Source organism: Schistocerca serialis, chromosome 4, assembly GCF_023864345.2.
Source record: "Schistocerca serialis cubense isolate TAMUIC-IGC-003099 chromosome 4, iqSchSeri2.2, whole genome shotgun sequence".
In the NCBI taxonomy this organism is placed as follows: Eukaryota; Metazoa; Arthropoda; class Insecta; order Orthoptera; family Acrididae; genus Schistocerca; species Schistocerca serialis.
The window spans coordinates 37,965,747-37,983,050 of NC_064641.1; the positions used below are offsets into that span (position 1 = coordinate 37,965,747).

Here is a 17,304-nt window from a genome sequence, read left to right on the forward strand (position 1 = left end):
CTTTCTTTACTGCCAAAATTCAAACTTGGCCCCAGTTTGTAGGAAGAGTTGGTGGTCGGGTGACTTAGATTAGTGGAGTTAGGCCAAGTGACCTATCTTCCTGCGATTGTCTTAGGTTGTTAGCAAAACCACAAGTGATCTTTGTTTACCGCCAAAATTCAAACCTGGCGCCAGTTCATAGGAGGAAGTGGCGGTCGGATGACTTGGGGTAGTGGAGGTAACGCAAGTGAGCTATCTTCCCGCGATTTTCTTTGCTTAGTAGAGATAACCGTGGTGTGTTGCATTATCATGTTGGAATTTAAACTTCCTGCCATTTTTCTTAGGGAGGTGGGGTGTGGCACTTTCCCGCCAAAATTCGAACTTCCCCGCCAAAATTCAAACTTCCCGCCGAAATTCGCCATCTTGAATGATGTCATGGCCGCCATCTTGAATGACATCATCTGGCAACAATGCAGATTGTTCCAGAACACCCTTGCCCCAATACTCGCAAATGGTGTTTTCCATGTAGATTTCCTTGATTGTGGAACAACAATAACTACAGAGCAATTCATCACAATGCTGCAAACTCTGAAACGATGGCTAACAAGGGTTCAAAAAAAGGGAAATGTTTTCCTGCAGTATGACAATGCCAAACCACGCACTTCACATGCCACCACAGCCTTCTATCTGTTTCTGATAATGAAAGACGATCTGTGTGACATCATTAAGCTTCTGATGAAGAAGTTGAGAGAACTGTGAGACTGTGGTTGTGGAAACAGAGTGTCGACTTCTTTTGTGATGGCTTCAGGAAACGTGTTCTTTGTTGTCAGAAATGTATCCAATTGGCTGGTGATTATGTGAAAAAGTGAATTTTGGTAATTAAAGATCACAGTCTAAGGATTATTTTTGCGTTTGATTTATTAAAGTATTCCCATCCAGTCCCAATTAACGAAGGTGGAGGCACTACTTTTCATTCAACCATCGTACATACAAACAATCCATCCATCCATATGGGAACGACAGGCAGGTGCAGCGAAAGTTACTGTCTGTTACATATCAAATTATTATGAGTTGTCACCCTGCAGTAAAAACGTAGCTTGCTGTGGAGTTGGAAGGGGAGGAGATGTTGGTTCTCATGGTCGCACAGCTGGTGCTGGCTACTGGGCCGGACGAGAGGTGTACTTGACTAACGCAGATATCAATACGTTACAAATACTCTCTACGAATCCAAAGAAGTACTATTAAATAGCCGGCTGCTGTGGCCGCGCGGTGTTTGGCGCTTCAGTATGGAACCGCGCGACTGCTACTGTCGCAGATTCGAATCCTGACTCGGGCATGGATGTGTGCGATGTCCTTAGGTTAGTTAGGTTTAAGTAGTTCTAAGTTCTAGGAGACTGATGACCTCAGATGTTAAGTCTCATAGTGCTCAGAGCCATTTGAACCATTTACCTGTTTCGGCTTATGTCAAAGCCATCTTCAGAATTATTGGCCCCCTATGTGTATCATCGTGGTATCACAAGAAAACCGAGGAACCCCCAGCACCAGCCATATGGGGCCAATAATTCTGTAGATGGCTTTGACATAAGCCGAAACCGGTTAATAAACAAATGTTATTGCGATCTCGACTTTTCATTTTAACTTAAGCATAGTCCAGTTTGTCATTCAGCGTAAAAATAGGGGTCGGCACTGTTTGCTAGTGTACGGACCAATGCTGTAAAAATGTTGAACATGTCGATAGTAAATCGATCTTTGACCTATATTTCGATGCGACGTGGCTTAATCGATTGTCTCAAACGTAATCAGTGAATTGTTTATGTACTGCTGTCATTGAAGTGGTGGCGTGTTTTCGTTTTGTTTGTGTGTTTGGGGAGGAGTCGGAAGTGAGAAAGAAGAATGGCTGCAGATACCAGTCGGGAGAAATATTATTTGGAGCTTTCACCGAATCCGATCCGTTTCGAAGCTGTGAGCAAAGTTACAAATGTATTTTTTGATGATTCCAATAAACAGGTGAGTGGAGTGCTTTTATCGAGGATTTAATTTCGGAAACCACTCAGTAGTGCACCCATGTTAATTGAAACCTTTGACGCAACTTCGCAAACTCACAACCAAACTGTCGACTTCTAACCTATACTATACCGGTATCGGTAGATTCAGTTAACCCGCTTTAGCGAAGTATTTTTAAGAAATTGACTGTTGATCTTGCTACTCATTACTATAAATATAAATCTTATAGGCCTACCTGAGGAATCCTTTGGATTCAGTTAGATTCAAAACGTCGAATCCATGTAACAAACTGAATGGGGAACGCTTGTATCCTTAATTGATGGCATTGCCTCTTAATTTCAGTTTATATCCATTAAATGTTTTAATTTTCTAAGACAAATTATCCCTTAGGCAAGAAATACTTACTTTGCTCAAGCACTATTCACTCTTGTTCTTTATATTCCACTATGAACGAGAACTTTCAAAGATGTGTAACTAGTCAAATTATACATAAACAGCTACAGTCATATCACTGTATTATAACTATTTAGTTATATACTATTTGTGCATAGATAGGCTGCACTAAATATAATAAAATTTGCAAGAAAGCTCTGTTCCTTCAGTTACATAAAAAGTCTCCTGTCTGTTACCTACTACTTGCATAATAGTCACACATCATCCCTATATTTATCAAGAAATAACAGTTAACTGCACATGTCAAGCCAGAAAGCTATTTACAGTAAATGTTGCAACTTGCTTTCCATGTAAGAAGACAGTCTATTCCTTGAAACTAAGTAATTAGATAATTTGTTGAAATTGAAGCTACTGTAATACTAAACATTTTTATTTCCTTTCGAGTTTATATGGATTTACAATGTCTTAGTTCATATTCAATGTTAGACTTTTGAAGAACTGCACTTAGATAACAGCACGATACTGAGCCAGTTAATGGATGATGTCATTAACATGGTGGAGATCTGACCTTCAAGAAATGACCAGCGAATGACATCACCAACAACACTACAGGATAACACAAAGTAACGAATATGAGCTTAAGTGGGTGGGGGATGGAGGCGGGGGGGGGGGGGGGGGGGGATGGCTGTATGTTATTGCAACGTTAAAGTCCCAATATGTATGCTGCACACACCTTCAAGAGAGAGATGTTAATTGCTACATTTCATCCAAAGTTCTAAATGGTCCTAGACCATTTGCATTAAGATCTGATGATTTAGTGGCCAAGGTGTGATATGCTGCCTGAGTGTCAATTAAACCAGGAATGGAAGCATGCAGCAATGAGAACATGACTGTTGTAATCTTGGAAGACAGAGTGCCCACATTGTACTTATCATGAATATGTGGAAGAACACTTTGTCACTGAGAATGTTAGAATAAAGTTCTTGGTTCACATTCACAATATCGTTAATTAGTGGACCAAATCATGGATAAAAAATGTTCCCAAAATTATTTCCTCTGTCCTGAATTGCACCCTCCAGATGCTGAAAGTTAAATGCCTCTTTGAGCTATTGATGCACTTGGCGTATTGAATCATTTAAAAAGAGGTAAAATCATGACTCACAGGACTATACCAATGTGTCCATTTAGCTCCCGTTCAGTTCCTATGGTATTTGGACCATTGAATATGGAAGCCCCATATGCCACTTTTAGCAGTGACCTTTTTTGATGTAACCATTTCCAGATGTCAGTTATATGTAGGTCCCTTTGAAATGTTAATTCGGAGACTTGTTGAGATGGACCTTCAGTTGCTACAGTAACAGTTCTGTCAGCTTTTAAACTTTGTCATTGAAAGATATGGTACTTGGTTCTCTGTCAGTCTTTATGACCACTGTTCTTATGATGTGTTATTTGACTGTTGAGTGTTACACCACTCCTTTTAGACACCTTGGAGTGCCTGTGTTGATCCCTCCGGTGAGCTTACAATTATTTTCAGAATATGTGCTAGGCAAAAACAGGACCTGAGTGCTTGCAGGTGTATCCTTCTACTTTCTTTCTCCTCCCCCTCCCCACCCCTTCCTGACCTAGGAGGGTCACGTCTGGTAAGCAAGTGGCTGGCTGTGACATTGCTTCTCTTTCTCTATGTCAGGCCCTAATGTCTGTCTTCATGTTTCCCACTTGGCCCTTGTGCCCACTTCTGACACTGCCACCTACTACCACTGTATTATTCACAGACTTCTTATGTTCCTCCTTCACTTCAATGTTTCAGGTCTTCCTTCTTACCTCTTCTACTCCCTGTGCTTTCCTGAAGGCTGGCTCACATATTTGATTCATAAGGGGTAACTGCGTAAAGCATAATTTACAGCATCCAGGTTGACAGGTAAAGTTCATATGTATCCCCGCTAAAGACAAGGCCCAGGGAAGGGCCTGAGCTGATACCTTGTGAACCAGTAGTTGGTTCCTGTGCTTGGCATTTGGGAGTTGGAATCAGCAGAGGTGGGTTGGTACCAATGTGGGGGAACACCTATAGGGATGGAGCATGTCATCAGTGATGCTGGCAGTCATGGCAATCAAACCATAATGAGTACACAAAATTTATCTATTCAGTCTCTGTTAAACAAATGGAAGTGGAATGAAGCTAAGAAAATAGCAACTCTTCCAGCTGCAGCTCACTACCTAATAGTGTTATGCATAGAAATATTTCTCTGTTTTGTTAAATGTTAATGATTGTCTGTTGGTGAGTAATAGACACAATAACAGCCCCAATGTAGTCATGCTCCCATCTAGATTATGGAGCTCTATTATTCAATTTTGACAGTGTTGACTGGAATCTCTCTTTTAAAATACTGAAGGTGGCAGGGGTAAAATATAGGGAGCGAAGGCTGTTTACAATTTGTACAGAAACCAGATGGCAGTTATAAGGGTGGATGGGCATGAAAGGGAATCAGTGGTTGGGAAAGGAGTGAGACAGGGTTGTAGCCTATCTCCTAAGGTATACAATCTGTATATTGAGCAAGCAGTAAAGGAAACAAAACAATTTTTTTTGAGTAGGAATTAAAATACATGGAGAAGAAATAAAAACTTTGAGGTTTTTCAATAATACTGTAATTCTGTCAGAGACAGCAAAGCACCTGGAAGAGCAGTTAAATGGAACGGACAATGTCCTGAAAGGCGGATATAAGATGAATGTCAACAAAAGCAAACCGAGGATAATGGAATGTAGTCGAATTACATAAGGTGATGCTTAAGGAATTAGGTTAGGAAATGAGACACATAAAGTAGGAGATAAGTTTTTCTATTTGGGGAGCAAAATAACTGATGATGGTTGTAGTAGAGAGGATATAAAACATAGACTGGCAATGGCAAGGAAGCTTTTCTGAAGAAGAGAAATTTGTTAACATTGAGTATAGATTTAAGTGTCAGGAAGTCATTTCTGAAAGTATTTGTATGGAGTGTAGCTATGTATGGAAATGAAACCTGGATGATAAACAGTTTGGACAAAAAGAGAATAGAGACTTTCAAAATGTGGTGCTACAGAAGAATGCTGAAGATCAGATTGGAAGATCACGTAACTAATGAGGAGGTACTGAATAGAATTGGGGAGAAGAGGAGTTTGTGGCAAAACTTGACTAGAAGAAGGGATAGTTTGGTAGGACATGTGCTGAGGCATCAAGGGATCACCAATTTAGTACAGGAGGGCAGTGTGGAGTATAAAAATCGTATAGGGAGACCAAGAGATGAATACACTAAGTAGATTCAGAAGGATGTAGGTTGCAATAGGTACTGGGAGATGAAGCAGCTTGCACAGGATAGAGTAGCATGGAGAGCTGCACCAAACCAATCTCTGGACTGAAAAGCACAACAACAACATTATTCAGTTTCAACATTTTGTTGACAGAGAGCAACAACTTTATTTAAATTCCTCAACACATTTATTAATGGGTGAGTTTGTGATTTTGACTTGTTAATAGTCATGGCATGTGTTGCCACTCAATGTTTAATATTAAGATCAAGCACTGTCAGTGCAGCCTCAGGCCAGGCTTTAAAATGAACCTGTAAGGTTTGAAACTAGTTTCCTAATAAATACTGCAATAGTTGACAGAATCATTAATTCAAACAGACAATGCCGTCACCAGGCCCATATTTGTATAGATGCCCATCAACCACTGAATTACTCACATGGCGTTATTACTATCTGGGTGCATGACAATATAACCAAGTGGGAAATCCAAGGTTATATTCTGATTAGGGAGTAAAAGAAGTTCATCAAGTTACCAAGAAGATAGATAACAAACTGGTGTGTATCTGTAGCTAGACCTTGTATATGTAAGACCCTATATATTTAACTTGGTGTGTTGTTACCAGAGTCAATACTACAAACATACTCGTGTGTCCTACGAAAATGCAGCCAAATCTGTAACTTGTGGCAGAGATGCTCAGGAGTAAGATTGCATCCCCTTCCTTCTGCAATGTTACTGCACAGGAGACTTTCCACTTCATCCCACAGATGATCTGTGTATTGTGACAAGTGAGCTATACAGAAGATGCCAGTAAAGGAAAGTGTCTCCCTTTCTATTGCTTGGAGAATATTTGTCATTTGGAAGCCTTCCTTACCACCATCCAGCAACTGCAGTACTGTCCTCACTATGCCACAAACAAACAAATGTTTTACCACACAGACCTGCAACCTCCAGTTTAGTGTCAGAAATCCCAAGTACTAAAGGAGCATCCTCATCTGTAACTATTGTATTTGCACAGCATACTAGAAAACCTTCAGCAAAACATAGGAAGTCTCTCTCATAATTCGTAAAGGAAAATGGAAATTTGAGAAAAAATGCTCCTGAAAAGATTTCCCGCTTACATCTGGTCAGCAAAAGTCGAGATCCTTGTCCAACAAACACAAAGCAACTAAGAAGACATATAAAGAGAAACATTCTGCCCCTTCCCCAACTCTGAGATCTTCCTTAATGGCAACACCAAGCAGAAATATCACTTTGCCGTCCTCCATATCACCAGCACAAATTTCTAATTCACCCTCTACATTATAGACAGGTTGTTGACCTGGGGAGGAAAACCTTAATTAAGAAAAAGTGTGGAAGAGGATCATTCTGCTTCTGAACTATATTGGCCTTCGGATACAAAACGATGCACTTTAAGCTGACAAAGTAATTGCCGCTAATGCAATAGATGTATATCTTCCATAAATATGTCATTCAGTGGAATGTACATGGCTTCAGAGCACACAGAGCAGAAATGCTCGTGCAATTATGTTCATAATCCCTAGCTGTTACATGTCTGCAAAAAATGAAATTATACACCCAGGGGGCTAACAAATCTTTTGTGAGTGCAAGCATGACAATTGTTGGATACCAAGCCAGAGCCATTTGTCCTACTTTCTGTGCTGCCATTTTACTTCCTGACTACGCCTTTTCTCTGACTTATACTTTGGAGATTCTGTGCTGTCAACCTAACTCACACATGTGACAATTTGGGCTTCTCCTACTTTGTTCTCTTATTTTGCACCATGTGGTTTGGTTAATTTAAGTTCAGTCCATGTGTGGATTTGGACCTCCATGGTTTTAAAATATTTTAGAGATTGTGAACAATGGTCACCCACTACCTAATATGGTAGCCAGTCTATATGGCAGGTTTTAGGCACCCAGGACCATTCAGGAATCACACTGTTGATGTCTGAGGTGTCACCGCCCACACACACACAAATCCACCCCTTGCACATATTGAGGAGTAGGTACCTGTCCCTTTGGGGTCACTGAAAATCCAGGCGCTAGCCGTCACACACCAGGTGGCTTTTTCTCTGCCTGGGTGGCACCTGTGGGGAGAGCCCTCATTTGGAGTGGGTTCCACTGAGGCAGATATCTGGCATCGTCAAATGCCCAAAGTTATCCACTGGTGGCTGTGATGTTCTGGCAGTCTCTTTAGAAAGACCACAATTTAGTGCCGATTGTTGTGACCTAGGAACTTCCATGCTTGGCGACTCCATACAAGGAAAACAAAACTAAGTGACTTGTGGACAATTATTCCCTTTAGGTAATGTTTTGCACCCAAACAGATGGAGGGTCCTTTCTCACTACTAAACCAATGTTACTTTTTTTAGTGGATAATACTGAAAGTGAATTTGGTGAACTCTCTTCCCTTAGAAAATTGCGAATTGGTTCCATGTTAGTTAATGCGATGAATCCTACCCAGTTATGGGTGTCACTCTCTTGTAAACAACTTGGTAGTGTACTAGTTACAGTCACAGCATGGTAAAAGGATTAATTTTCCACTGCAGCCTCTAATGCTACAGACAGATGAACTACATAAACACTTGATGAGGTGAGGGATCTACTTTGTACGTCATGTACACTGAGGCCTGCCAGATGACAAAGTAGACATTTGCACATTTATCCACTTTTTTGACGGAATTCACTTCCAGAAAAGATCAGAATTCATTGCTACACCCACTGAATCTCACAAGAACCAACATTTGAAGCTGACTGCAGAATGACCCTACTGATCTCATTCAGCATAAATTATGAAAGAGAATAAGAAGAAATCTTGGGAAAGATCTACTCTGGTGACTGCCCCACCCAGCCCTTCCCTCAGTGACAGATAGTGATTGTGAAGTATTACTTGTCTTCCTGGTCCCTTCACAGCTAATCAGGACACCCTGAATGTGCTGATCCAATAAAACTGCAATGGATAGTACTATCATTTGCCAGAACTACAACAACAAGTTCTTGTTGCTGTTCAAGAAATGTGCATCACTGATGACAATTCCTCCACTCATTGTGGTTACTGTTCATTCTGTTGGAAGCATACTGTGTAGGTCTGTACATTAGTTCACACAGTTGTCATCAGTGAGTGGATTCCACTCTGTACTGCAGAGGAACCAGTGTGATTGCAAATGACTCCAGCAGTCATCATTGTTTATTTACCTCCAGGCAGAACACTTATTTACCTGGAGATGACCACCTTAATCCGACCACTCTCTCCCCTCATTCTTCAAGTTGGGGATTTCTGTATGCATCACCACATATGGAGAAGTACTGCATTGTCTAGTAGGACAAGCTTCTTCCTGATCTTGATCTCTGTCCCTCAGTGACAGTACTCATGCCGACATCAGTGCTGACCATTTCACCTTTTCAAGTTTACCCTAATTATGTGGCTTTGTTACAATTTTCCTTACACAATGATCTTTGTCATAGTAACAGCTTTCCAGTGATCCTGTCACTTCCTTCCAGTTGCATCAACGGGGTAGTGGAAGACATCTCCATTGTGATCAAATGTGGCACTGTAACTGCTATTCCCCTTTCTATAGCCTCCCTTGATCACTGGCCAGTACCATGGCAGACAAAAGACATTGCAATAACCATTCAGGATCATCAAAGGGCCATGCAGTTTCTCAGGTGGCATCCTTCACAGACCACCCACCTCACCTGTAACTGGGTTCAAGCTAAGACTTGGTATCTAATGAAACACAGTAAAAAGTAATATTGTGAATGCTGCATCTCCTTCATGGGAATTTATTCCTCCTCATCCCAGGCGGAAGCCAAGTTCCCCCGGGCACCAAAGATTAACAGCTCTTTCAGACCTCTACCTTCAGAGTGGTATTTGCACCTGTGGATCGGGTTTTGCTGAACCCCTTGCAACCTACGTTGCATGGTCTTCTTACCCGGCTGTCTTTGTAAGGCAAAAATGACAAGTTGAAGACATCTCTTTATCCTTCACACCCAGCTACACCAAATGATGTAATTAACCTTTCACTGATTAGGTACTGCTTCAGGCTCTTGTCTCAACATATGATACAGCCCCAGTGCCTATTTTACTCATAATCAGAAGGTCCAACATCTGAATGTTCATCAAAGATGCCGTCTACCCAGGGTTTGCAACCATATTTGGCTAGAAGATGTTCTGCATTTGGAATGGTGAGATAGTGTCATCATCCTGATCCTTAAGTGATGCAAAACCTTAATATCCATTGACAGCTGCCAATGAATTAACCTCTCCATGTTCTATAAATTGCATGAGAGGATGGTAACCCAACGATTATGCTGAGTTCTTGAATCACGTGGCCTTCTGTCACAGGAGGGATGAACCACAACCAACCATTTGGTTAGGTTGAAAACAGCAATCTGAAAGAATTTTTCTAAATGTCAACCCCTTATTGCATTCTTTTTATACCTATATAATGCATATGACACTGCTTGTCGCCCTCACATTTTACGTACCCTCAATGACTGTAACATGTGAGTCTCTGTATGTACTTTTATTCATCGGCTTTCTATCCTACTGGTGTTCTGGCGTACAGTTTTTACATCACTCAGCAGTGCTCCGCTGGTCAAAGAGAATGGTGTCCCACAGGGCTACATGCTGAGTGTTAAACTCTTCCTCTTCACTATCAATGTGCTAATGATCTCTGTCAGACTGCAGGTCATCCCCGCATTGTATGTCAATGGCTTCTGCATTTGGTATGTCTCCTAGTCGCTGGAAGGGCCTTTGCTTGAACCTTTCTCATGGCTTCCAATTCTCTCCCGCAAAAAGGTGAGCCATGCATTTGTTGTGATACCATGGTCCACACTGACCTACAAATATAGCTACTTCAGTTTGCAACACATGGACATTTTACTCAGTCCCTATTTTTGGGACTCCTCTTTGATAGGTAGCTGACATGGCTGACCCACATTCATCAACTAAGGACTAGGTGCATGCAAAACATACACACTCTGCTTCGTTACCTGCACTTTTTGGGGTCAGATCGTGCTACTCTCCTCCACATTTACCAGGCTCCGATCTCATTATGATTAGACTGAGGTTGTCATTTAGCTTTGAAATTGCTGAACCCAGTCCATCACCATGGAGTAAGATTGGCCAATAGTGCGTTTTTGGCTAGTTCTCTGGACAGTCCCCTTCCCAATGAAGGAATCTTCCTGCTTCAGTTCCAATGATACCAATCTTTTTCTTATGCAGTCAATCATGAGACAATTTCCTAATCATACAACTCATCAAATTATTTCTGTATACACAGGGCATCAATCCACTGACTGCTTTTGGGTGGGATTATCAGTTGGAATGTGCCTCAAGGCCCTCTGTCAGGATCTCCACTTAACTTCCTTAGAATCTGCTCCCTGTGTTTTCCTGGAACAACCCCCCCCCCCCTCCCTCCCCCCCCCCCCCCACCATCCCCCCCCCCCCGCCACTGTCCCCCACCCCCCCACCCCACCACCACCACCACCACCACCACCACCACATTCCGCTCCTTTTCATGGTTAGTACCCAGACCACAAATTAGGACAAGTTTATTTCAAGATCCTAGAAATGTAGTTGACCCCATGACCTTTTGGTGCCTGTTCCTTTCAGATGTTCAGGAGTGTTAAGGTGCTGCTGTTATTTAAGCTGATGGCTGTGAAGCCATTGATGGAATGGGGTATGATCATACGTCTCCCACCACTCAGGATTAACATTTGTTTCCAGATATGTGCTGTGTTTCATCAGCATAGCTGATTGCCACAACAGAGCCCTATGTTCTGTTAAGCTGGACCCTCTTGACTGCATTGTAGTGACTTAATTAGCAGTCTCCATGCTACTGACTGATGTTATTCTTGTCACCTTCTGATATCTGCTATTCGTGACTTTCTTTCTGACCTTAGTCATACTGCCTGCTGAGTTATCTTTCTCTGGGTCCCAGATCATGAAAGTATACCGGGGAATGAACTGTCCAATCATTTAGCAGGGGAATCGTTTACTCACCAAACATTTGCTTTGATGATTCCAGGTGCAGCCTTGCAAGTGCAAATAAGATCTGTCCTCACTCAGACATGGAACAACATCTGGTGGGCTACTGCCCCCTCTGTAATAAACTTAACACAATGAAGGAAACATTTTGCTGTGTGGCATTGCTCCTTCCATTCCTCCTGGAAGGAATCCACCATCCTGTGTCACCTCCACTGGAGTGACACCATATTAATGCATAATTTTATTTTATGTAACAAACCACCCCTCATTGTGATTGTGGAGCCTTACAGTCAGTACTTCACATCGTGATAGAATGACCCCTTATTTTGGCTCTGCATTTTAAGCATAGTCTTCTGGATTATTTGCTTTTAATATTGATTGTTGACTAAGTATGACTGGACTGGTTGCCCATTTTTTCAGAGAAATTGGTTTCTATTCTCAGCTATAATGTTTCACACTGTATTTGGTTGTGGACGGGAAGGTTGGGCTATTGCATCTCCTGCTGCTTGCTGGGCTTAGGGAACCTTGACACTGCATCCTTTGCCAGCTGCGTTGATATTCCTCTTTTATTCTTTGTAATTGCTTTTAGATGTAGTTAGCCCCTTTTTCTGTGACACCCTATTATCTGTTTTAGAAGCAGCCCTCTGAGGAATAGTGTGTGCTGTTCCCTCCTTTTAAGGGTTTGGCTATAGTGGATCAGGAGTGGGATGGCTGTGGGAAGGGTGGTCCCCATTGCATGCAGAGCCCTGAGTGACATTTTCCTGGCCCCACCCACCTACTGAAATGTTTATTTCTCTCACATTGTTTCATTCTTGTTGATCTAACAACTACACATCCATGCCATTACTCTGCATTTCAATCCAGGTACTTGCCAGAGGGTTCACAGAACCACTTTCAGTTTATTTCTAAATTGTTTCACTCTCGAGTAGCAAGTAGGAAGAATGAGCACCTAAATCTTTTAATACAGCTCTGATTTCTCTTATTTTGTAACAATGGTAATTTCTCCCTGCATTGGTGTGTGTCAACAAAATAGTTTTGCATTCAGAGGAGAAAGATGATGGTTGAAATTTTGTGAAAAGATCATGCCACAAAAAATGTCTTTGTTTTAATGATTGCTGTCCCAGCTCGTGTGTCATATCCATGACACTCTCTCCCCTGTTTTGTGGTGATACAAAACAAGCTGCTCTTCTTTGAACTTCTGTGAAGTGCTCCATCAATCATGTCATCTAGTAAGCACCCCACACCATGCAGCAGTGCTCTAGCAGAAGACAGACAAATGTATTTTGGACAGTCTCTTTAGTAGATTTGTTGCATCTTCTGAGTGATCTGTCTTTGGTTCACTTTTCCCACAAAATTTTCTATGCGATAGTTCCTGCTGAAGTTGTTTGTAATTGTAGTCCCTTGACATTTAGTTGAATCAGCAACCTTTTAATTTGTTGGATTCCTACATTTTCCTTGCACGGGGTGTGGGTGTTGTGTTGTCTCTATGCCTGTATTGTTATAATGGACACTACTATTGAGATAGTTGGATGGGCACAACCTGCAAGCCAATAAACTGAAAAAAAGCTGTACATTTGTATTCTTATTTATAATATAACCAAAAGTAACAGGTTTTTTTTTTAACATTCTTGTGGAAGACCTCACACTTCCTATTATACAGGATCAGTTGCCACTTATCATGCCATATAGAGATCTTGTATAAATCATTTTGTAATTTGTATTGATCTTCTGATGATATTACTCGATGGTAAACAACAACATCATCTGCAAATAATGTAAGATGGTTGTTCGTTTTGTCTCCCAAATTATTTGTATAGATTAGATATAGTAGTGGGCCTCTACATGTCCAGATATCATTTTTGTTTCACTCATTGTTTTCCAATCAGTTATTACAAACTGTGTTCTTTTTGACAGGAAATTGTGAATCCAGTCACACAACTGATATAATACTCCATAGGCATGCAATTTGGTAAAAAGCTGTCTGCAAAGAATGGTGTCAAAGGCCTTTGGAAATCTAGTAATATGGAACCAACTTGAGATCCCTTGTCCAAAGACCTCATTATTTCGGGCGAATGAAGAGTAATGTTTTTAGAAACTGTGCCTTGTGTCTTTAGGTTATTTTCTTTAGGAATTTCAAAATATTCAAACACACAATGTGTTGCAAAATCTTACTGCAAGTTGAATCAGTGATATGGGTGCATAATTCAGCAGATTACTTCTATTTCCTTTCTTGTGTGTTTGTGTGAACTGTGCAACCTTCCATTTCTTAGGTATGGATCTTTCATCAAGCAAGCTGTTATATATGACTGTAAAATATGAAGCTGTTGCATCAGCATCTTTGAAAGGAACCTAATTAGTATACAATGTGGACTGGAAGACTTGTTTTTATCTGGTGACCTAAGTTAACTCACTACTCCGGGGCTATCTGCTTCTAAGATACTTTTGTTATCAGGAGTTCTTGACTTGAATTTTGTAATATTTACTGCTTCCTCTTTGGTGAAGGAATTTTGAAAAATATTGTTTAGTAACGCCACTTTAGTGACACAGTCATCAGTGACGTTATCATTGCTATCTCACAGTGAATGTCTTTTATGTGTGCTGCCACTGGTACATGTTACATAAGACCAGAATCTATCTGGATTTTTTGCCAGATTTCAAGATAGAGATTCAGTATGGTAATCCACACTAAATTTCGAGCTTGTGGGAAATGTTGCCAGTCTTGGAGATTCTGTATTACATGAAATGTGGCATACTTTTTTTGTTGCTTCTGCAACGTATCCTGACTTGGTTTGTGTATTATGGTGGATCGATTTTTTTTTTTTTTTTTTTTTTTTTTTTTTTTTTTTTTTTTTTTTTTTTTTTTTTTTTTTTTGGTATGAATTTTTCAATTGCCGGCTGTGGTGGCCGAGCGGTTCTAGGCACTTCAGTCCGGAATCGCGTGACTGCTACGGTCGCAGGTTCGAATCCTGCCTCAGGCATGGATGTGTGTGATGTCCTTAGGTTAGTTAGGTGTAAGTAGTTCTAAGTTCTAGGGGACTGATGACCTCACATGTTGAGTCCCATAGTGCTCAGAGCCATTTGAACCATTTTTTCAATTGCTGTCTGTACTATTTCTTTGAGTCTAAGCCGCATCTATTCTACAATTACATAATGAGTTTGGAAGGAATGAGGACAGCCTCTTGGGAAGCTATCAAGCAGAATTTTTATGTCCTTTTTTAAATAGATATATTTTGTGTTTATTTTTGGTCTGTTCATGTGTTATGGCATTCAGTCTTGCTACATTGACCTCAAGGCCGCGGTTCTAGGCACTTCAGTCCGGAATCGCGTGACTGCTACGGTCGCAGGTTCGAATCCTGCCTCAGGCATGGATGTGTGTGATGTCCTTAGGTTAGTTAGGTGTAAGTAGTTCTAAGTTCTAGGGGACTGATGACCTCACATGTTGAGTCCCATAGTGCTCAGAGCCATTTGAACCATTTTTTCAATTGCTGTCTGTACTATTTCTTTGAGTCTAAGCCGCATCTATTCTACAATTACATAATGAGTTTGGAAGGAATGAGGACAGCCTCTTGGGAAGCTATCAAGCAGAATTTTTATGTCCTTTTTTAAATAGATATATTTTGTGTTTATTTTTGGTCTGTTCATGTGTTATGGCATTCAGTCTTGCTACATTGACCTCAAGGCCGCGGTTCTAGGCACTTCAGTCCGGAATCGCGTGACTGCTACGGTCGCAGGTTCGAATCCTGCCTCAGGCATGGATGTGTGTGATGTCCTTAGGTTAGTTAGGTGTAAGTAGTTCTAAGTTCTAGGGGACTGATGACCTCACATGTTGAGTCCCATAGTGCTCAGAGCCATTTGAACCATTTTTTCAATTGCTGTCTGTACTATTTCTTTGAGTCTAAGCCGCATCTATTCTACAATTACATAATGAGTTTGGAAGGAATGAGGACAGCCTCTTGGGAAGCTATCAAGCAGAATTTTTATGTCCTTTTTTAAATAGATATATTTTGTGTTTATTTTTGGTCTGTTCATGTGTTATGGCATTCAGTCTTGCTACATTGACCTCAAGGCCGCGGTTCTAGGCACTTCAGTCCGGAATCGCGTGACTGCTACGGTCGCAGGTTCGAATCCTGCCTCAGGCATGGATGTGTGTGATGTCCTTAGGTTAGTTAGGTGTAAGTAGTTCTAAGTTCTAGGGGACTGATGACCTCACATGTTGAGTCCCATAGTGCTCAGAGCCATTTGAACCATTTTTTCAATTGCTGTCTGTACTATTTCTTTGAGTCTAAGCCGCATCTATTCTACAATTACATAATGAGTTTGGAAGGAATGAGGACAGCCTCTTGGGAAGCTATCAAGCAGAATTTTTATGTCCTTTTTTAAATAGATATATTTTGTGTTTATTTTTGGTCTGTTCATGTGTTATGGCATTCAGTCTTGCTACATTGACCTCAAGGCCGCTAATCTCTGTATCCATCATAAGGCTCTATTTGCTCACGATTATTTGTTGCCAAGAGATTTAATATGTTATCTCAACCATTTATACTTTGTGTAGGTTCCTGAAGTGATTGCTCTAAATAATTTTAGGGAAATGCAGTTAGTATTAGTTCGGATGGTGTTTTATGCCTACCACCAATTTTAAATGTGTATTTTTATCAGCTGATGTCCAAAATGTTTTTAGCCTCCTCACTTATCTATAACCAATCTCCTGGCTAGAAGGCAGTTTTTGAACTGTCTTTGCCCTTAATTGGATTGGCAGAGGGTCAGGTGTAGGTAGGGTTTCTCTCCCAAAGGTAGGAAACCCCTTGTCTGCTCTGCCCTATGTACCTGCTTGACCCATATACTTTCTCTTCTTCTTAAATTCTTTCTCAGCTCTGGCATAAATATTGCTTCCAGTATCTCAATTTTACTAATGCTACACTCTGTCATAATGTGATCAAATTTGTGGCAGACGTTGCTAACTCCAGGTGAACAACATCTAGACCTAGGAACTGGTGACCTCACTGTACCTTAACCCCAAACCAACAAACCTACTGGCCCCATGCAGAGGTCAGTATTCCTCTTGGGGCTACTTCACTTTCAAATAACTGCTCCGGCTTCAGTTATTCAATCAACATTTCTGGAGCTTCACGTGCAGCTTGTGGACAGCATCTTTATTTATACCAATGGCTCTGAGGATGACCATGGTGTGGCGAAGCTTTTTTGCTGTCTGCAAAGAGCGTTTTAGGCATCTCCTTTCAGAACAGTGCTAACTTTTTTACTGTAGAGCTTTTGCGTCTGTCATTTGAATGACCATGTATTAAATTATCAAAAAGGGAGGGGGGGATTTCATCTACCATGATTTTTTTGTGGTCTTTCAATGAAATTTGATTGTACAAATTACAACATTAATTTGGAGAAACTTACAAGGTTTATGGCTCTCAAGATATAATACAAAGAGGAAGTTTTCGCTTAGTACTTACTGGATAGGAAACAAATGGACATATTATTAAGTTCTAACTGTTTTTATGACAAGTCAAAAGGGTTCAATTTACATTTGCTAGTATAAATGACCTTGTATCATATACTGACAAAGAAAAATTTGCTTTCCTTACTGATAATCCAAACATCGTACTTGAGCCCTGTATGAATTTGTCAACAAAAAGAACAATAAATGAA

General features: G+C 40.8%; 1 protein-coding gene across 2 annotated transcripts in view; it reads left to right on the forward strand.

Moving 5' to 3' along the window:
• Positions 1-1,773: 1,773 nt before the first annotated feature.
• LOC126473671 (regulator of MON1-CCZ1 complex) overlaps positions 1,774-17,304 on the forward strand; it is a 97,334-nt gene continuing 81,803 nt past the window's right edge. The window contains exon 1 of one of the 2 annotated variants that reach the window (XM_050100904.1): positions 1,774-1,986. In XM_050100904.1, the coding sequence (XP_049956861.1) occupies positions 1,873-1,986 (114 nt within the window). In that variant the 5' untranslated portion in view covers positions 1,774-1,872. Of the gene's footprint in view, positions 1,987-14,200; positions 14,325-17,304 lie in introns of those variants that run through there. The other variant, XM_050100906.1, reaches the window with a different exon arrangement.